Here is a 21,513-nt window from a genome sequence, read left to right as displayed (position 1 = left end):
ACCAGCTCTTTGTGGGGTGTCCCGAGACAGAGCGGGGGGACACAAAACCTGGCTCCCTCTTCCCCATCCCACACGTCTCTAAGGGGCAGGCACTTCTGTGGGTCTCTGAGTGTCTGGAGGGAAACGGGGGTGAGGAGAGAGGGGAGAAGAATGGGAGGGGGAGGGCAGCTTGAGCCCCCTGACCCCTCTCAGTTTGTGACAATTGTCCCAGCCACAGGGACCAGGATTCTGGGCAGGTGTGCTCAGTGTCCATCTAAGAATAAGCCCCCACCCCCAAAGAGCCATCCTGCCCAGAGTCTCTCCATCCAAACATATCCAGGTGTCCCTCCCAGCCAGCAGCCCAGGGACCTCGGAGGCACTTGTGCACCTGGAGAAGGGAAATGGAGCCTGGGATAGAAAAACAAAGCCCTTTTCCCACGGGATTCCCAACCAGGCCTGCCTCTGCCTTCTCGTCCACCATCAGTGCTCCAGCCCCTACTTGCGCTGTAGGGCCAGGGTGGAGGCTGGGGCCACAGGGAAGAATGGGGCTTTGTCCCGTTGGCCCCAAAGGGGGCGTCTGAGTTCAGACACTCCTAGGGGCGGGGAGGTCAAAGGTCACCAGTCTAGACAGTGGTGGCCAAAAAGAGATGGGGGATGTGGGGGCGGATTTGCAAGAGCAACAACCTGTCCCCCCCACCCCACCCCATCACCCCTAAGGGTGCGGGCAAGTGGATGTATACACACCAGCTGGGCCCTGCTTCCTGGCGGAAACTCCTAACAAAAAGGCATCTCGAATGTACTTTTCTAGCAATCCCCCTGCCCCAGAGTGGGCCCTTCCTGTTCTAGAAGCTTCCAAAGAAGGAGGGCAAAGAGGAGGGCAGCGGATTCCCTTTCTTGCTGAAGCTATTGCAACTGGATATTTCCCTGCAGACCTGGCCAAGATTTCTGTAGCCCCCTTCCCTACCACTGCCCTGGTGGCCTCTGGAACCTTGGCTGTTCTGCCTCTTGAGTAGGCCAGATGGTACCAAGCCCAGTCCACCAACCCTGAATTCCTGCTTTTTCCTGTCTTCCGTTCTTCCCACTCTGTCTTGTTTCTTTTTTCAAGCTACATACTCACTACTTGCCACTGACCTTCTTTTGGGGGAGGACAGGGGGCTGAGGGGAGTATCATAAAGGAGGCACCATCACGCGGCTGATCAGGGCAACACATGCCACAATCACTGCCCCTGTACACCTGAGCCCCCACCTCAGCACCCCATGGGGCTCGCCAGAGCGAAGGCCCTCCACCTGCTTCCCTACAAGATGCCTGAAAATCTCTCACCTCATTCACCAGCCTTCTCTCAACATCCTTCATCTTACCTTTCCACCATTACCACTCACCACCCACTTCCTCCAGCAACTCCTCCTCCACACCTGCCAAGCTCCATCTACTTCATGAATCCACCCTTCTACCCCGACTTGGGGTAACCCCTGAGAATGAGACTTTGAAAATGAGAGAGGAAAAGGAGTGTGACTTGGTCTCCCCTTTCCACACAGGAATATTTTAGGCCAAGACCCAACAAATGCAGACAGACACGCCGTGGGGTGAACAGATGAGTTCGACCAAAAGGAAAAGATTTAAAAAATAATTAAACAGGAAATAAAAAAGCTGGCAGTGAACAAGTGCAATGTTTAATGGACATCAAATTAAATAAAAGTGAGCCAAATGCTTCCGTGTAATTAACAAGGACAAGATTCTGGCTTGACTCAGAGGGGAAATGTTCAACCACTGGAAGAACACAAAAATGACACACGCACACTCAGCAATGATCAGACAATAAGTCATATCTCCTAGGAGCTAAAGTACAGAGTGCTTCAAAGACAGACTGGGAGGCGAAATGAGGACAGAAGATGAAAACAAGGAGTTTGGGGATGGTGTGTCTGGGTTTCATTGGGTGCCCACCCAAACCTGGATCTGGATCACCCTCAGTTCTCCCTTTGTGAACCGTCCTGCCCCATTTCCTCCCCAGAGCCTCCACGGTCAGACCCTTGGAGAATAGAGTTAGACCCTGAAACTGTTCCAAACAAGGCCTCTGGGGGATCCCCAGGCCTCAAGTACCCAACATTCAAATAGTCACAACTTCTGCTCACAGAAGGTGGCCGAGCAGATGTTTTTTTCCAGGGGACAGCAAACACATTTGGGACAGGGAAGGGGAGTTTCTGGCAGAGGGGGAAAGCAGAGTCCTCATCATTGCACCTGTGGTCCGCAATCCACAAACACCGCCAAGCACTAACCTTAAATCACCCACCTGCACCCACCTCCCCGGCCACAGGAAGCCCAGGACTAAGAAAATGCATCTAACAGAAACCCATCAACTCTGATTCCCAAATGACTCAGCGTTTTAGCTGAGGCAGGAACGGCTCTGGTCTCGGAAGGGGAGGGAAGGAAGGTGAATCTTTACCAAAACAAAACGAAACAAAAATCTCGGTTATTTTAAAAAGAACTGGGTGCTGGGAAACACAAATATAATCCAAAATGGAGTCAGATTCCAGCATGATGCAGGATCAAGGGAAACAGCAAAAACACATTTTCTCCAAAAAAATTGAAAAATGTTTGCCAAACGTGTGCTTTACGAAACAGGATTCATGTTGTTGCTGTCGCTGCCTTCTCTCGCTAAAGGGGGCCAAGGCCTGGGGCTGGGTTGAGCCTCCTGCTGCGTGACATCACCCTTGACCCTGGTCGGGAAGTTCAAAGTCACCAGGGAGCAAGATAAAAATTTACTCCAGAGGCCATGGCAAGTCTCCAAAAACCACAACAAAAAAGCATGCTCCCCGCCCAGCCTTCCTCCTGCTCAAACACACCAGCACACAGGGAGCTCAGTAAGCTCTGGCCCCAGCCCCTGTTCCAAGCCCCTCCTTATGGCAAGCGAGACCCTCTTCCCCCAGCTCCAAGGCTTCGAAAATCCAGGCCAGCTGTGAGGCAGTTTCGCAGCTGCTACGAATCTTTTACGTATTAAAATAATAAGTCACTCATACATTGAAATGCTTTCTCACTGGTGGCCTGCTCTGGAGGCCCCATGGGGGCAGCCTGAGTGTCCACAGGGTCAGCTGAGAGCCCCATGGCCACACCTGGGGCGGCTGCCTCACCACAAAGCCAGGAGACCCAACACCAACCCCAAACAAAGACACGAGTCTTAAGTCCAGGCTTCGGGGTGGGAGGCAAAGGGGCCACAACCCAGGACACAGAAAAGACACTTTTGTTGTTGGCTAAAGTCTGAGTTTTAAACCAAAGGGAATATAAATTACTCAGTGCTCCAAACTAGCACTATTGTTTTAAAAAAGAGAATAAGAAAGAAGAAAAGTATCAGACCATATCCCAGGGTGGCCCCTGCTGGAACATGGATCAGGAGAAAGGTCCTCAGGAGGCTTTGACATTTCAGGAAAACCAGGTGCAGATGGAGAGTTCTGGAACCCCTTTGCCCACAGGCCTAGAATAAGAGGCCCCAGCCTCAGGCCCACCATAGATTCGCTTTGTTTAGGACTCCCCGTGGAATTCAGGGCCTGCCTGCCCCTCCCTCAGCCACAGCAAAAACAAAAGGAACAGAAGAAAAATCTTCAGCCGCCTGCTTCTTCAAATCTTCAAATCGGCTGTAACTTTCTTGGAGAAAAAGAAAGAAGGAGGTGTGTGAATCAAAATGCTTCTTTGAAATTGGATCCCCGGCTGACAGCTTGTCCTTCCTGGCCAGGCCCCGGAGGGCAGGCATCCCTCCTGGGGTGCCCAGAGGGGAGGTCGAGTGGCCCTCAGTGTTTGTGGCGACAGCTGATTTTGCCTTCTGACTGTTCCAGGACATCGAGCATTTCCTCAATGATGGCCTGCAGCGCTCGGCCCAGCTGGTCCGCATTGTATGGCTTACCCAGCGGTGGCACGTGGACAAAAGCAGATCGGCCGTGGCTCTGGTATAGAGAAGTGTAGTAGGTGAAGTCGCAGAGGTACCTGAGCCGTGGGGTGTAGGGGGCAGGAGAGAGACCAAAACAGGGTCAGAGTCAATACATGCATGGGCCAGAATCTACCCAAACCTGCAGGAAGACCCCTAACCTCACCAGAAGTCTATGAGACAGAATATTGCAAAGATAAAAAAAACCTCATAATACCAAGTGCCTGGGCACATGTGTAGAAATGGGCAGTCCGAGACACTGCCTGCTTCTCCTGAGAAAGGCAATTTGACAGTCTAGTAAAATTACAAAGGTGCAGACTTAGTGACCTGGTATTTCCAGTTTTAAGGTCCCTAGGGGGCGCAAACGGTTTGTATTCAACTGCTAACCTAAAGGTTGGCAGTTAGAACCCACACGGTGGTACTACAGGAAAAAAAACCTGGTGATCTACTTCTGTTAAGATTACAGCCAACCTCCTGGAATCCAGACTTTCTGGAACCAGTGAGGCTGGATGGCTCCCGAAACTATTGCCTTGAAATAATCTTTAAACCTTGAACTTTAAACCTAAATGATCCTCCGAAGTTATTTTTAAACTAAAAGATAGCTTAGTTTAATCAATACAGAATGTTTACCTTGAGTACTGTGCTCTTTTAAAGAACTATGTATACGGGATGAAACTGACAACAGCAACTCTAAAGGTTGGATGCAAAGCTTAGGGGATGGTGAGTTTATCTTGATGGTGGTAGAATAATTTAGAAAAAGACCGAGAATGTAAAGAATGTAATCAGTGTCACTGAACTGCACATGTAGAAGCTTTTGAGATGTCGTATGTTTTGCTGTGTGTATTTTCGCCAAAAAGAAAAAAAAATTATATCTATAAAAAGAAGATTACAGCTAAGAAAACCATATGGAGTAATTTTATTCTGTAATACATGGGGTGGCCATGTGTTGGAATCGAGTTGACTGCAACTAACAACATTTCCAGTTTTTAAAATCTATCCCCGGCAAGTGTTTGCACACAGGCACAAGGAAGCATGCACAAAGATGTTCACTGCAGCGTTATGTATAAAGCAGAAAAACAGGACAATTTAAATGTTTATGAACAGGGGAGTGGCTGAATATACTTTGTTTTATCCATATGACAGAATATTACGCAGCCGTCTACACCAAATATAGTCGATCCAGGGGAATACAGAGAACTCTCCAAAACCCATGTGGAGTTCTCACAAGTGAAAACAGAGTAAAACGGAACTCTCAGGATAATGTATACCATATAACCCCACCCATGTAAAAACAAAGGAAAAGAAGATAAAATTCTAAGCCAGCATGCCACGTTTCTACATATAAATAGGGGAGAAAGAGGGTTCCCAGATTATGGGGAAGGAGAGAGGGCAAAGGGAATTTTTCACAATGAGCTGTATGAGAATATAGTCCAGAATTATCTGTGTAATTAAAAATTAATTTTAAAAAGTGATACATGGTAAATGCAGTCATTCACCCAGTCAGTCAAATGAATTCACCCTTGGGCTAGACAAGTGCATTGAGTGAGGAGAAGCTGCAATCCCTGGTGCTGGGAGAGTGGGGAACAGAGAGAAAAAAATTGAGTCTAGGGGTTTGGGGAGCTTCCCCAAAGATATGATGGATGTTGGAGCTGAGAGCTGAAAGAGGTTATCAGAGGGAGATGAGTTCTAGGCGGATGGAACAGCATGTGCAAACATCCTGAGGCTAGAGTGACCTTGGTATGTTTGAGAACAGGAGGGAGGTTGGTTTGTGTGTCTGGAATGAGGTGGGTAAGGGGACAGTGGAGGCTGATAAGGGTGGAGAGGTGGGAAGGGGCTGGAATGTACAGAGCTTTGTGGCCCTCAGGGAAAAAAACCAAACCAGCTGCCATCAAGTTGATTCCGACTCATGGTGACACCATGTGTTCAGAGTAGAACTGTACTCCATAGGGTTTTCAAGGCTGTGACCTTTTGGAAGAAAATTGCCAGGCCTTTCTTCCAAAGCAGCTCTGGGTAGGTACGAACTACCAATCTTTTGGCTGGTAGTTGAGCGCTGGACTGTTTGCACCACCCAGGGACTCCTGGACCTCAGGGAGGGGTTGGCATTTTTTTCTAGGTGCAGTGGGAAGCTGTAGAAGGGTTTAAGCAATAACGGAATATCATCTGATTTAGATTTATAAAAGACTCTACTGTGGGGAGAACTACCATAAGGGTCATGGTAAAGGAGGTAGGAAACAGAACTAGGGAGGAAGCTGGGGCCGTGATGGGGGCCTGGGTGGGAGCCATGAAGATGGAGGAAATGGGTGGATCCAGGATGAGTTCTGGAAGCAGAATCAGTGGGATCTGCTATTTATATATACCTGGCTCTATGCCTTATATATAGTGAGTGCTTGGCCCAAAGAGACCAAAGTTAACATACTTGGCTCAATTGACACCAGGCTCAGCTGGTGGAGAGGGGAAACAAAAGCTCATACCCGCCCCACAGGGCCCCATGGTCCTACCTCCCAGCATCCTGTGAGATGGTCACTGAGACATCCAGGCCCAGTGTAGTGACTCTCTTGCACACAGCGTCCATGTCGATGATGGAGTCAATGCTTTCAGGCCCGTCCTCCACGCAGCACTGAGAGCCAGGACAGAAGCGACAGTTGTCCAGCCCCTTGTAGCCCTTGTTGTGCCCACACTTCTCCAGTGTGACTGTGGTTGCCATGCCTGACACCCCCACATGTACCACCAGCTGCAGACAGAGGGGCAGAGCTTAACACAGTTGCCCTGCATAGGACACCCCCAGGCCAAGGAGAGGGCAGCATTCTCACTGGACTCTGCTTAGAGTTACACTGTTTCTGACCTCTTGCTGGAAAGACCCTGCAGTCACTCTTGCAGAATGGTATGCCAAGCAAAACATGCAAGAATGTGAAACATGCAAGGATGTTCACTGCAGCTTTCTTTGCTATTATAATCCAATACTAGAAACAATCTACTTAACCACCCACTGGAGGTTGGTTAAGTACATTATTAACTACTACATAGCTGTTAAAACGCCCAAGGCAGTTCTAGGAATCTAGCCTATAAATAATCAGATGTAGAAAGATGGTCACTTCCGTGTTATTTATAAAATTGAGAAAAAACATGGAACAACTAAAATGCCCAGTAGGGGAGGAAAGGCTAAATTAAATACTAAAAATTACCCAGTCATTAATGTGTAGGGAGAATTTTTAATGGCCTAGGAAAATGCTCATAATGAAATAATTATAAAAAGCAAGATACAACTTTGAATGTAGCTTAAATCCAACTACTAATTATTTGTGGGTATGCTTATACAGAGGAGGAGCACGGTAAAAAAATATATGAACATGTAAAATGTGTATAACAAGCAGGCTGACCCATATGGCAGCCACTGGGCACACATGGCTAGAAGCACTTGAAATATGGCTGGTCCAAATTGAGACGTGTGGTCAGTATAAAACACACTGGATTTCAAAGAAAAAAGAATGTAAAATATCTCATTAAGAATTGTTTTACACTGATTTCATAATGAAATTATAATATTTTAGATATACAGGATTAAATGCAATGTAGTATTAAAATTAACTTCACCGATTTCTTTTAAGATGTTTTTAATGTGGTGTTATGAATTGAATAAGTCCCCCCCAAATTTATGTTGAAGTTCTAACCCCTGTACCTGAGAATGTGACCTTGTTTGAAAATAAGTCTTTGAAGATGTTATCAGTTAAGTTTGCAGGACATAATATCAGAGTAGGGTGGGTCCTAATCCTATGATTGGTGGCTTCGTATAAGAGGAGAAGAGACACAGATACAGGGAGGCAGAGGAAGGATACCATGTGACACTGTAGCCAAAAGTCACAGATTGCTGGGAGCCACCAGATGCTAGGAGAGAGGCATGGAACAGAATCTCCCTCAGAGGCCGAAAAGGAATCAACAAGGCTGACACCCTGATCTTGGACTCCCAGCCTCCAGAACTGTGAGACAACGAATTGTGTTCTACTAAGCCATCCACTTTGAGGTATTTCATTACAGACGTCTGAGGAAACTAAGTCACATGGCTTCTAGGGAATGAAAATGCCATATGCGGCTCATGTAGGACATTTGTTGGACAGTACTGCTTGAGAACCCACCTCCGGTTGCTGAGAGCTGGTCTGTATCATTCACTGATGGGTCCTAGCATCTGGCCTGTGTCTGGCACATAGCAGGTGCTCAATAAATGAAACTCTGGTGAATGTTAAAACAAAATAGCAGCTGTGATATAGTGGGCTAAATGGTGTCCCCAAAAACAACATGTCCAAGTCCTAACACCCAGAACCTGTGAGTGTGACCTTAATTGGAAAAAAGGTCTTTGCAGGGACAGAGAAAGACAGAGACAGAAAGAAGAGAGAGGAGGAGAGTGCAAAAAGAAGAAAGAGAAAATGCCGATAACGTTGGGTGAGTACTTGGATCAAGCCATACCTAAAGCTGACATGGTGAAGAGACAGAAAATACTGATAATGCTGGGTAAACACCTAGATCAAGCCACACCTGAGGCTGATATTGTGCCCAAACTGGGTTGAGGTGTGTTTTTACTGTTGCTTATAATTGACTGACACAGAACTCCAGAGAGACAGAACCAGGCTCTGTGAAGTCCCAGGCATGAAGTCTCACCTCTTAACAGTGTGGCCCTTTGGGGGATAAGGCCGTGGCACTGGCCATGTGATCAGAGCAGAACAAAGCCACATAAACCATCTACATGTGGGTGGTGCCTGCAAGTCCTGAAGAGGAAGGGCTTGCCCACTCACCTGTGGACTGTGCTTCTCCCACAAGGCAGGGATGAGCCTCTGCACCGTCTTGTACTCGACCGGAATCTCGTACACGTGCAGGTCCACACTGTCACCAAGGCCCAGCTTCTCCAGCTCCTGGAAGCAAAGAAGGAGGGAGCACCATGGCGCTAGGTCAGGCTGTGGGGATAACACGCTCCCTATGGACAAACCAGTCCCTCCTCAGAGCCCTGGTGGGCTCCCAACTCTTTCTGCAGAGCCAGGAGGACCCACTTACCTCTAACTCTGCCAAGACTTTGGCCTCCCGGGGTTTAAACCTGGCTCTGCTAACTCACCGGCTGCGTGACCTCGGCCAAGTCTCTTAACCTCTCTGAGCCTCAGTTTCCTCATTTATAAATGGGGAGAGAAAAATACTCACCTCACAGGGTTGTTATAAGAATTAAATGAGCTAATTTACACTAAGGGTTCCACAATGCTTAGCACATTATAACTACTAACTATTAACATAACACTTTCCCCTAAGCAAAGACTCCCCCTCTCCCTCCCTCCCACCCCTGTAGTTTTTACATATTTGCTTATTTCATATAAGCGACATCATACGGTATCTGTCCTTTGGCAACTGGCTTACTCAGCTTAGCATGGTGTTTTCAAGGTTTATCCACATTGCGACACGCGTCAGTATGTTATCTTTACCACAGTTAAAATCAAAAGAGAATATCAAAAAACCCACAAGATTTCTCAAACAAAAACAGAAATGTACTAAAGAAAAACTGTGATGGCATTGTACGGAGAAAATAATCTATTCTCGCTAAAAAAAATTGCCATTTTAACCATTTTCACACGTACAATTTAGTGATACTGACCATGGTTGGCCACCATGAGATGCAATCATGACCGCTACTGGTTTCTAAATTTTTTTTTTTTCATCACCCTTAAAAAAAAAAAAAAAAACTCATGCCACCTAAGCAATGACTCACCTTTTCCCCCCACCCTCCTACATGCAACAGCTAAAAGCTGTGGCTGCTAACCTCTAACCAAAAGGTTGGCAGTTTGAAACCACCAGCCACTCCTTAGAAACCCTATGGGGCGGTTCTACCCTGTCCTATATGGTGGCTATGAGTCGGAATCGACTCGATGGCAAAGGGTTCCTGCCCTGGAAACCATGAACAAGCTTTGGTCTCTATGCATCTGCCTATACTGGGTGTTTCATATAAGCGTGCCTGGCCTCTCACCCAGCGGAATGTTTTCGCGGCTCATCCACATTACAGCCTGTATCAGTGCTTCATTCATTTTTAGGCTGAGTCATATTCATTGTATGGATGGACCACACTGTGTTTTTCCATTTATCTGTTGACGGACACATGAGTTGTTTCCACAGTTTTTATACTTTTCAATGGTTAAAAAAAAATCAAAAGAAGAATATTTCATGACAGGTGAAAATTGTATAAAATTTAACTTTCAGCACTCAGAAACAGTTTTATTGGCACACAGCCATGCCCATCAATTTATGTACATCTCCCGGAAACCCTGGTGGCGTAGTGGTTAGGTGCTACGGCTGCTAACCAAGAGGTCGGCAGTTCAAATCCGCCTAGGTGCTCCTTGGAAAGTCTGTGGGGCAGTTCTACTCTGTCCTATAGGGTCGCTATGAGTTGGAATCGACTCGACGGCAGTGGGTTTGGTTTTTTTTGGTTCATGGAGGTCCCCAGGTGGCACAAAAAATTTGTGCTTGACTGCTAACCTAAAGGTTGCTGATTCGAACCCAACCAGCAGCTCTGCAGAAGAGAGGCCTAGAGACTTGCTTCTATTAAGATTAGAGCCAAGAAAACCCTATGGGGCAGTTCTACTCTGTCACATGTAGAGTTGCCATGAGTCAGAACTGACTTGACGGCTACTAATAACAACATAATGGAGCCCCTGGGTGATGGAATAGTTAAAGCACTCAGCTGCTAATTGGAAGGCTGGAGGTTCAAGTCCACTCAGAGGCACTTTGCAAGAAAGGCCTGGTGATCTACTTCCAAAAAAGCAGCCAGTGAAAACGTTATGGAGCATAGTTCTACTCTGACACACATGGGGTCACCATGAGTCAGGGTCAACTCGATGGCAAGTGGCTTATGGTGCTTCTGCACTATAACAGCAGAGTTGAGTCACTGGGACAGAGACCATATTGCCCACAAAGCCAAAAATACTTACTATCTGATCTTTTGCAGGAAAAGTTTGCTGGGCCCAGCTCTAGACCCAGCTCCCAGTTTAGAGGAAAGCCTGGGGCAGATAAACCCCCAAAGTAGCACCTCGGGGGACACCTTCTTCAAAAACCAGGCTGCCGGACAAAATTAAAATGAAGCAACCCATTGTCCCACATCAGCACAGAGCAGCTTCTTTTCTGTTGTTTCCCTAAATGAACACAAGGTGCTGTCTTTTTAAATCTGGAGGGAGGCCTGTATCAAGAACAGCAGGAAACTGTAGTTTGTACTAAACTCATAGGGACCCTACAGAACAAAGCAGAACTGCCCCACCGGATTTCCAAGGAGTGGCTGGTGGATTCCAACTGCCAACCTTACGGTGAGCAGCCCAACGTTTAACAACTGTCAGGGTTCCCCGGTTTGTACTGTTGATGTTGGTTCCAACTTATAGTGACCCTATAGGACAGGGTAGAACTGCCCTATAGGGTTTCCAAGGAGCAGCTGGTGGATTTGAACTGCCAACCGTTTGGTTAGCAGCCAAGCTCTTAACCACTACACCAGTTTGTACTAACCACCTTATTTTGGGATGGTTCCCAGAGCACAGATACTCAAGAAATCTGCCCTTGGGTCAATGACAGGGGCCTCAGGAGCCTGTTAAGAGGGGGATGAATGGCTTCCTCTAGGCTCCTACCCGCTGTGTGTGGGGCTTGAGCAGACTGCTTCCCACATTCCACACTGTCCCTGCATCCAATGCTGTTCCCCGCACCTCAGGCTGTTCCCCATGCTCCACACTGTTCCCTGTGCCCCAGCTACGCCCCATACTCCTCTGTGTTTCCCACACCTCAGGCTGTTTCCAACATCTCGCCCTGTTCCCTGCCCTGTGCTGGTCCTTGCAGCCACGTTTTTCCCCACTGTCCCCCATGCCGCACGCTGTCCCCCACACTGTTCCCCATGTCCCATGCTGCTCTCTGTGCCCTATGCTGTTCCCCACGCCCCGTGCTGTTTCCCACGTCCCAGCCTCTGACCGTTGTAGATTCAGAGTTTGATTCTGCCAATCCCCCTTCAAAACTGTCCAGATTCCTATTTTAAATCCTCCAGAACTTTCTGGAATTCCTTTCCCTGCCTTTTTACCTAATCCTGATGGGAAATCTAAAATCTAGAGTAAACACCCACTCCAATGCCCCACCTACAATTTGCCACCCCCTGGGGCGATTTCTGCCCTAGCCAGGAATTTCACACTCGCAACAGGCCAGACAGGAGACAAAGCCTATGTTTGAAGGCTTTTCATGGTCTTCTTAAATAACTAATCCTGTTCCTTCCTCAGGATCCCGGACTTGTGGGAGAAAAGGACAAACCTTTCACTTTTAAGAAATGCCAGTTTTACAGGAAGTTACAAGCCGGAAGGCAGGAAATGGCCTCCTCTAAGCCCAGAGCTAGACAAGCCCACGTACGGCTCCATTTCCCCAACAGTGCTGACATGCGCCTAATATTTTCCTTAAACGCACTCACTTGATTTTTTTCACTGAAATAAATTTAGCCTCAATCCAAATCACAATATCCATGAAGTCAGAGCTTGATATGTTAGCTACGTATTTTTTTGCTAAATCATATTATTAAATACATAATTAACCATAATTTTACAATGTTTGCCCTGTTGTTATTGTAGTTGTTAGGCGCCATCGAGTCAGTTCCGACTCATAGCGACCCTATGCACAACAGAACAAAACACCGGTCCTGTGCCATCCTTACAACCGTTGTTATGCTTGAGCTCATTGTTGCAGCCACTGTGTCAATCCACCTCGTTGAGGGTCTTCCTCTTTTCCGCTGACCCTGTACTTTGCCAAGCACGATGTCCTTCTCCAGGGACTGATCCCTCCTGACAACATGTCCAAAGTATGTAAGACACGGTCTCGCCATCCTTGCTTCTAAGGAGCATTCTGGTTGTACTTCTTCCAAGACAGATTTGTTCATTCTTTTGGCAGTCCATGGTATATTCAATATTCTTTGCCAACACCACAATTCAAAGGCATCAATTCTTCTTCGGTCTTCCTTATTCATTGTCCACCTTTCACATGCATATGCGATTGAAAATACCATGGCTGGGGTCAGGCCCACCTTAGTCTTCAAGGTGACATCTTTGCTCTTCAACACTTTAAAGAGGTCTTTTGTAGCAGATTTACCCAATGCAATGCGTCTCTTGATTTCTTGACTGCTGCTTCCATGGGTGTTGATTGCGGATCCAACTAAAATGAAATCCTTGACAACTTCAATCTTTCCTCTGTTTATCATGATGTTGCTCATTGGTCCAGTTGTGAGGATTTTTGTTTTGTTTTCTTTATGTTGAGGTGTAATCCATACTGAAGGGTGTGGTCTTTGATTTTCATTAGTAAGTGCTTACAGTCCTTTTCACTTTCAGCAAGCAAGGTTGTGTCATCCGCATAATGCAGTTTGTTAATGAGTCTTCCTCCAATCCTGATGCCCCATTCTTCTTCATATAGTCCAGCTTCTTGGATTATCTGCTCAGCATACAGGTTGAATAGGTATGGTGAAAGGACATAACCCTGACGCACAACTTTCCTGACTTTAAACCAATCAGTATCATCTTGTTCTGTCCGAACAACTGCCTCTTGATCTATGTAAATGTTCCCCAGGAGCACAATTCAGTGTTCTGGAATTCTCATTCTTCGCAATGTTATCCATAATTTGTTATGATCCACACAGTTGAATGCCTTTGCATGGTCAATAAAACACAGGTAAACATTCTTCTGGTATTCTCTGCTTTCAGCCAGGATCCATCTGACATCAGCAATGATGTTTGCCCTGCATGCAAGGAACTGGTGGTTCAGTGGTAGAATTCTAACCTTCTGCTGGGGAGACCTAGGTTGGATTCCCAGCCCATGCACTTCAGGCATGGCCATCACCTGTCTGTCAGTAGAGGCTTGTGTGTTGTTATGAAGCGGAACAGGTTTCAGAGGACCTTCCAGACTTAGATTAGGCAGCAAGGCCTGGCAATCCACTTCTGAAAATCAGCCAGTGAAAACCCAATGGATTACAACAGTTTGATCCAAAACCGGTCACGGTGCTGGCGCAGGACCGGGCATCGTGTCATTCTTTTGTGCATGGGGTCACCGGAGTCAGGGCTGACTCGACAGCAGCTAACAAACTACAGCCCTACACACACGTTATTTATAACAAGCAACGATAGTCCTATGTACACACCATGTTATATACGTATACAGCTTGCATAATACTCTTTTCGTGCACGAAATAATAAAGAATAATTTTATAGCACTTCCCTCTTCTCCCTAAAAATGTTTTAAACTTACTCCTTGTAAAACTAACTTAAGTAATTTTTGAGCATGGTATTTGGACTGCTTGCCCACAGGCTAAAGACAAAAAAGAGAGACACAAATATTGAATTCGAATCAGTAGCCTCCTTTTTCACAGAGGCATGGTCAGCAATTCTGAAATTACTTTCTGCCCATTCTAGGATTGAGCGGTAAACTCAGTGGGAATCTTGGGAGCCAGGTGTCACACGGCCAGAGTAACTGGTTGCCATCGAATGGACCCGAACTCACAGCAACCCCACGTGTGTCAGAGTAGAACTGTGGTCCATAGGGTTTTCAATGGCTGATTTTTCGGAAATAGATGGTCAGGACTTTCTTCCGTGGTGTCTCTAGGTAGACCTGAACTTCCAGCCTTGCGGTTAGCAGCCAAGCGCATTCACCATTTTGTGCCACCGGGGACTCCACAGTCCAAGAAGGCACAAATCTGGAAATAGAAAACACTAGAATGACCCCCACCGGTGGATTGGAATTGAACGTATTAAATGTAAACTCAAGATTTTAATATAAAAATGGTACAGGTGTGGGTGTGTGGTGTGAGTATGTTGTTGTTGTTAGCTGTTGTCAAGTTGGCCTGACTCATGGTAACCCCATACACAACAGAACAAAACGCTGCCTAGTCCTACGCCTTCCCCATGATCAGTTGTAGATAAGACTGTTACAATCCGCGAGGGTTTTCATTGGCTGATTTTTGGAAGTTGATCACCAGGTCTTTCTCCCTAGTCTGTCTTAGTCTAGAAGCTCCACTGAAACCTGTTCAGCATCATAACCACATACAACCTTCCGCAGACAGACAGGTGGTGGCTACACGTGAGGTACACCGGCTGGGAATTAAACCCGGGTCTCCAGCATGGGAGGCAAGAAGCCTACCACCGAACCACCGATGCCTTGTGGTATGCATATAAAAAAATATACAAGCACTGATTTCCTGGCTCTGTCCACCGAGAGGGCATAGAAGCAATGACACCCCAACAGCATTGAGCACAGCCAGCACCCAGATTTTGGTTTTTAAATATCATTCTCCCCTAAAAGAACCAAGGCTTTTTAGAGACATTACTGCTCTCAGGGCTGAGGCAGGAGAAGTACAGGATGAGTCTGGACTTACCATATGACCTAGCATTTCTGCTCTTGGGTATTTACCCAAGAGAAGTGAGAACACACGTCCACACAGAAACCTGTACACCAGTGTTCACTGCAACACTATTCACAGTAGCTAAAAGTCAGAAAAAAAAACCCGGTGTCTGTCAACAGATGAATGAACAAATAAAACATGGTCCACATCCATAAAATAGAGTATCACTCAGCCATAAAAAGGAATGAAGCACTCATACATGCTACAACATGAACGAACTTCAGAAACATGACACTGAGTGAAAAAAGCCAAACACAAAAGGACAAATATTCTGTGATTTCATTTATATGAAATGTCCAGAATAGGCAAATAAATCCATAAAGACAGAAAGAAGATTAGTGGTTGCCATGAGATTAGTGGATGGGTGGAGGGAAACCAGGAAGTGACTGTTAATGGGTGCAGGGTTTCTTTTTGGGGTGCTGAAAAAGCTCCCGAGTTATATAGAGGGGATGGTTGTACAGCACTGTGGATACGCTAAGTGCCACTGAAATGTAGACTGAAAAGAGTAAATTTTATGATGTTATATCTCAACTGTTAAAAAAGGAGATGCAGCATCTGACATCCAACACTCAGGTAGAAATCAGGAAACAAAACAAGAAAAGATACCCAGCTAAATGGCATGTGGGATCCCAAATTGGATCCTGGAACAGAAAGAGAATGACTTTATCTCCTAGCATAAGGACCGAAAGGGGTCAGCTTTAATTGTTCAGATTTGTACTGGAGAAGGAGCCCTGGTGGCGCAGTGGTTAAGGGCTTGGCTGCTTAATGAAAGGTCAGGCATTCAGGCTCACCAGCTGCTCCTCGGGAGAAAGATGTGGCAGTCTGTTTCCATAAAGATTACAGCTTTGGAAGCCCCATGGGGTAGTTCTACTCTGTCCTATAGGGTCACTATGAGTCAGAATCGACTCAACAGCAACAGTTTTTTTAGAGGAGTTGTCCCCAAATGGAGTCTGCCAGTCCAGGGCCCAGTTTCCTATGGAACCGCCCACACAGACATGTCAATTCCATGGGAACAACTCGGTGGTCAGGGGGACCACAGATGTGGCTCACAAGATCAGAACCAACCTGAGTGCTATGGATTGAGTTGTCTCACCAAAAATATGTGTTGGAATCCTAATCTTTCTACCTATGGATGTGATCCCATTTGAGAACAGCGTTTTTATGTTAATGAGTCCATGACAGGGTAGAGTATATCTTAAATCTACTCACTTTTGAGATCTAAAAACAGCAGATTAGACGCAGAGAACTAAACACTGAGGGAGAGAGATGCCACACAGAGATCCTCAAGGAATCAAGGCATGGTGGGCTACAGAAACTGAAAGAGATCTTCCCCCAGAGCAGACAGAGAGAGAGCCTTCCCCTAAATTGGGGCCCTGAATTTGGACTTCCAGCCTCCCGAACTGTGAAAACAAAAATTTCTGTTTGTTAAAGCCATGTACTTGTGGTATTTCTGTTTGAGCAGCTCTAAGGAATTAAGACACAAGCAAACCTTACAAATGATGGACCAAAGTCCAGCTCAGGGCAGCCGACCAGCTCGTGGAACCTTCTCTCAGTGCCTCGAAATGGGTGCTACATGCCTGGCAATCTCGCCTGTCCAGAGTGACCTATGGTCATCCTGACCAGGAGATGTACTAAGGGTTAGCAGATGGCCACTGGCCACGTCAAAGCTCAACAGGAGCAGGCGAGCTGGGAGCCGTGAGTGTGTACCTTCTCATCTCAGACTTCATCCCTGAGTCTCCTGGGTTCCCAGTATCCCCTCCCTGAACAGGAAAACACACTTAAACTAAGAAAAAACCCTCAAAGTTATTATTCAGCCACATAAAGAAATAAGCTCTCAAGCTATGAAAAGACACTGTTGTTGTTGTTGGCTGCTGTCACGTTGGCCCCTGCCTCAAGGCAGGCCCCATGCACAACAGAATTAAATGCTGCCCAGTCCTGTGCCATTGCCATGATCAGCTGTCGATCAGACTATTGTGATCTGTAGAGTTTTCACGGGCTGATTTTCATAAATTGAGTGTCAGGCCCTTCTTCCTAGTCCATCCAAGTCCGGAAGCTCCACTAAAACCTATTTAGCATCATAGCAACACGAAAGCCTCCACTGACAGGTGGGCGGTGGGTGCGCATGAGGGGCACTGGCTGGGAATCAAACCCAGGTCTCCTTCATGGAAGACGAGGATTCCACCACTGAGCCACCACTGCCCCATACAAGAAGACAGGGAGGAACCTAAAATGTATGTTGCTCAGTGAGAGAAGCCAGTCTGAAAAGGCTACACATTGTATGACTCCAAGCATAGGATGCTCTGGAAAAAACAATACTATGTGCTTTTGTTAGCTGCTGTTGAGTCAACTCCAACCCGGGGGCTCCACGTGTGCAGAGTACAGCTGCTCCATTGAGTGTTCAACGCTGTGACTTTTGGGAACCAGATTGCTAGGTCTGTCTTCTGAGGTGCCTCTGCGTGGGTTCGAGCTGCCAACCTTTTGGCTAGTAGTGGAGCGCTTAACCATCTGCGCCACCCAGGGACTTGGGCAAAACTATAGAGACAGTGCAAAATCAATAGTTGCCAGAGATTCAGGGGGAGGGAGGGAAGGATGCAGAGGTGGAGCCAAAGGCATTTTTAGGGCAGTGAAACTATTCTGTGTAACACTGTAATGGTAGGCATATGACGTTAAGCACTGCGTCAAAATCCACAGGACTGGACAAGGCCAGGAGTGAAGCTTAATGTGAACTAAGGACATTAAAAAATTAGCTAATAACAATGTATCAGTATTGGTTCCTCAACTGTAGCAAATGTATCACAGGAAGGCAAGGTATTAACAATGAGAGAAACTGTGTGCAGGGGGAAGTCCCCCTGGTGGAGCAAACTGGGCCCCACCACGAGCCTAAAGGTTGACGGCCCACCCAGAGGTGACGTGGAAGAAAGGTCTGGCAATCTGCATCCACAAAGATCACAGCCAAGAGGTCAGGACAACTGGCTAAACCAAAAGCAAAGAAGTTTCCTGAATAAACTGAATGCTTCAAAGGCCATTGTAGCAGGGGTGGGGGTTTGGGGACCATGGTTTTGGGGGACATCTAAGTCAACTGGCATAAAATCTATTAAGAAAACATTCTGCATCCCACTTTGGAGAGTGGCGTCTGGGGTCTTAAACACTAGCAAGTGGCCATCTAAGATGCATCAATTGGTCTCAACCCACCTGGATCAAAGGAGAATGAAGAATACCAAAGACACAAGGTAATTATGAGTCCAAGAGACAGAAAGGGCCACATAAACCAGAGACTACATCAGCCTGAGACCAGAAGAACTAGATGGTGCCCGGCTACAACAGATGACTATCCTGACAGGGAACACAACAGAGAACCCCTGAGGGGGCAGGAGAGCAGTAGGATGCAGACCCCAAATTCTCATAAAAAAACCAGACTTAATGGTCTGAGACTAGAAGGACCCCAGTGGTCACGGCCCCCAGACCTTCTGTTAGCCCAGGACAGGAACCATTCCCGAAGCCAACTCTTCACACAGGGATTGGACTGGACAATGGGATAGAAAGAGATGCTGGTGAAGAATGAGCTTCTTGGATCAAGTAGATATTCAAGACTCTGTTGGCATCTCCTATCTGGAAGGGAGAAGAGAGGGCAGAAGAGGTCAGAAGCTGGGAGAATGGACACGAAAAGAGAGAGTGGAGGGAAGGAGCAGGATGTCTCATTAGGGGGAGAGCAATTAGGAGTAAATAGCAAGGTGCATATAAATCTTTGTATGACAGGCTGACTTGATTTGTAAACTTTCACATAAAGCACAATAAAAATTAAAAAAAAAAATCACAGCCAAGAAAACTCTATGGAGCAGTTCTATACTGATTCACATGGGGCTGCCACATGAGTCGGAATCAACTTGACAGCAACTGGTCTATCATGGGGTGCAGGGGTAGAGGGGCTATATGAGGACTCTCTATACTTTCTGCACAAATTTTTGGTAAAGCTAAAACTGGTCTAAAAAATAAAGTCTATTAAAAGAAAACAGGGCAACAGCCCCCCTCTGGGGCAAGAGAGGTGAGGGTGGGGGGGAGGGGCTGAAGGAACATTCTGGAAGGATGGAAATCTTCCACGCTGTGACTGAGGTATTGGTGAGGCAGGTATAAACATTTGTCAGAAGTAATTTATAGGTACACTTAAGATCGGTACACAGCACTCGATGTAAATTATTCCTCAATAAAAAAAGAACAATGTGAACAAATCTTGAAAACATCATGCTCGGTGAGAGAAGCCAGACATAAAAGGACAGATATCGTCTGATCCCATTTGTATGGTATGTCCAGAACAGGGAAATCCACAGAGACAGAAAGTGGATTTGTGGTTGCCAGGGGCTGGGTGGGGGAGGCAGATGGGGCGTGACTGCTGACAGGCACAGAGTCTCCTTTGGGGTGATGAGAATGTTCTAGAAGTGACAGTGGTAGTGATTGTGCAACTTTGTGACTCTAAAAAAAAACCCACTGATTTAGACACTTTAAAGGGTAAATTTCACGGTATGTGAATTATCTCTATAAAGGTGTTACTACGTTTCCCAGGTGGCCCACATGGTTAAGTGCTCAACTGTTAGCAGAAAGGCTGGCGGTTCAAGTCTACCTAGAGGCGCCTCAGGAGAAAGGCCAGGCGATCTGTTTCTGAAAGGTCATACCCTTGAAAATTCTATGGAGCAGTTTACTCTGGACACATGGGGTCCTCATGAGTCAGAATCCGCCTGATAGACGCTAACAACAACGAAGTGTTATTAAAGAGAAACAAAAAAAAATAACGTTGAGTGAAAGAAGCCAGACACTAAAGACCACACAGTGTCTCATCCCATTTATGTGAAATGTCCAGAACAGGCAAATCCACAGAGACACAAAGTGGATTTGTGGTTGCCAGGGGCTGGGGGCGGTGGGAAGGGAAGGGAGTGACTGCGAATGACCACGGGGTCTCCTTTTGGGGTGATGAGAATGTTCTGGAGCTAGACAGGTGTGGTGGTTACACAACACTGTGAGTGGACTAAATGTCAGTGAATTCCTCACTTAAAAATAGTTAAGCTGCTAATAAAATGTCTGGAATAGCCGGTGCATGAAGGTCAAAGTTCATTAGTGGTCACTGGGGGCAGGCAGGAGAGACGGGAGATGGAGGACACAGTGCTTAGGGGACACTGAGCTGCTGTTAAGGGTGATGGGGAAATTCGGGAACGGTTAATGGTGGAGGTTGAACAACACGAAGAATGTAATTAATGTCACTGGGCTGTACCTGAGAAGACCATAGAAATGGCTAATGTTTTATTACCTATATTTTTACCACAATTAAAAAAATCAGCTCAAGCGGCAAATTTTGTTACAATTATTTTAGCACAAAAAAACATTTTAAGAAAAGAAAAGGAAAAATGAGGAATGGGGAGACATAGGTTTTTAAAGTTTATCTTAAGTTCTGAGGACAAGGGTGGCCTGTATTCTGGTGAAATACTTTGCTCAGAGCTCTCTCTGTCCCCACGGGTTGATGATCTCTGGGGGGACAGCACCCCATGCCCCACAACCCTGGAGTGGGCGCACACCCTGGGAGCCAGGACTGGCGCCCCAGCCACCACACTGTCCCCTCTACCCCCCCACTACCTGACGAGCCCAGCGCCAGCCACATCTGACTGATTCCCTGACCTCGTGACAAAGGCCCTCTTTGTTCCCTGGTAATATCCTTAGCAGGTCTGTCTAGACACCGGACTGTGGCAACAATTGTCCCGTGATGTCAACACGCCCTTGGCCGGCCCCTCTGTGCTGGCTCAGGCAGGGACAGTCCATGAGGTGGCCAAGCCCAGGGGCTCCTGACTCAACACCTACCTAAGCCACCTATGGAGAAATACAGCCAGCCTTGCACGGCCACCATGTAGGACCAGGGGACACACAGGATGTGGTCCCTCCTGCAGGAGATGCTGCTGAGAGGTGGCCACCATTCTGGGGAGACACAAAAGGGATCGTCCCTTCGTCCCCACAATGCCCACCTCCCAACTGTGGCTGGTGGGGAATAGGTCGCCCTTCACTGGGGCACAGGTTCACTGGTGCTTCCGGATCAGGACAGAGAGAAACAGACACACAGAGACACAGAGAGAGACAGACAGAGAGAAGAGAGAAACAGAGATACAAAGACCGAGAGAAATGGAGAGAGGGAAGGGGAGAGAAATGAAGAAAGAGAGAAGGGGA

General features: G+C 46.9%; 1 protein-coding gene across 6 annotated transcripts in view; it reads right to left on the bottom strand.

The window, feature by feature from the left end:
* Positions 1-1,630: 1,630 nt before the first annotated feature.
* The window catches only part of PGPEP1 (pyroglutamyl-peptidase I), a 42,130-nt gene continuing 22,247 nt past the window's right edge, over positions 1,631-21,513 (bottom strand). For 4 of the 6 annotated variants that reach the window (XM_049877441.1, XM_049877437.1, XM_049877440.1 and 1 more), the window contains 3 exons: positions 8,678-8,794; positions 6,392-6,624; positions 1,631-3,952 (listed from right to left, as the gene is read on the bottom strand). In XM_049877441.1, coding sequence (XP_049733398.1) covers positions 3,760-3,952; positions 6,392-6,597 — 399 coding nt within the window. In that variant the 5' untranslated portion in view covers positions 6,598-6,624; positions 8,678-8,794 and the 3' untranslated portion in view covers positions 1,631-3,759. Of the gene's footprint in view, positions 3,953-6,391; positions 6,625-8,677; positions 8,795-14,414; positions 14,608-21,513 lie in introns of all 6 variants that reach the window. The other 2 variants (XM_049877442.1, XM_049877439.1) reach the window with 2 other exon arrangements.

The sequence above is a fragment of the Elephas maximus genome, chromosome 3 (genome assembly GCF_024166365.1).
Source record: "Elephas maximus indicus isolate mEleMax1 chromosome 3, mEleMax1 primary haplotype, whole genome shotgun sequence".
Taxonomy (NCBI): domain Eukaryota; kingdom Metazoa; phylum Chordata; class Mammalia; order Proboscidea; family Elephantidae; genus Elephas; species Elephas maximus.
The sequence above is the reverse complement of the archived record's forward strand: the minus strand, read 5'-3'. Positions and strand labels throughout refer to the sequence as shown.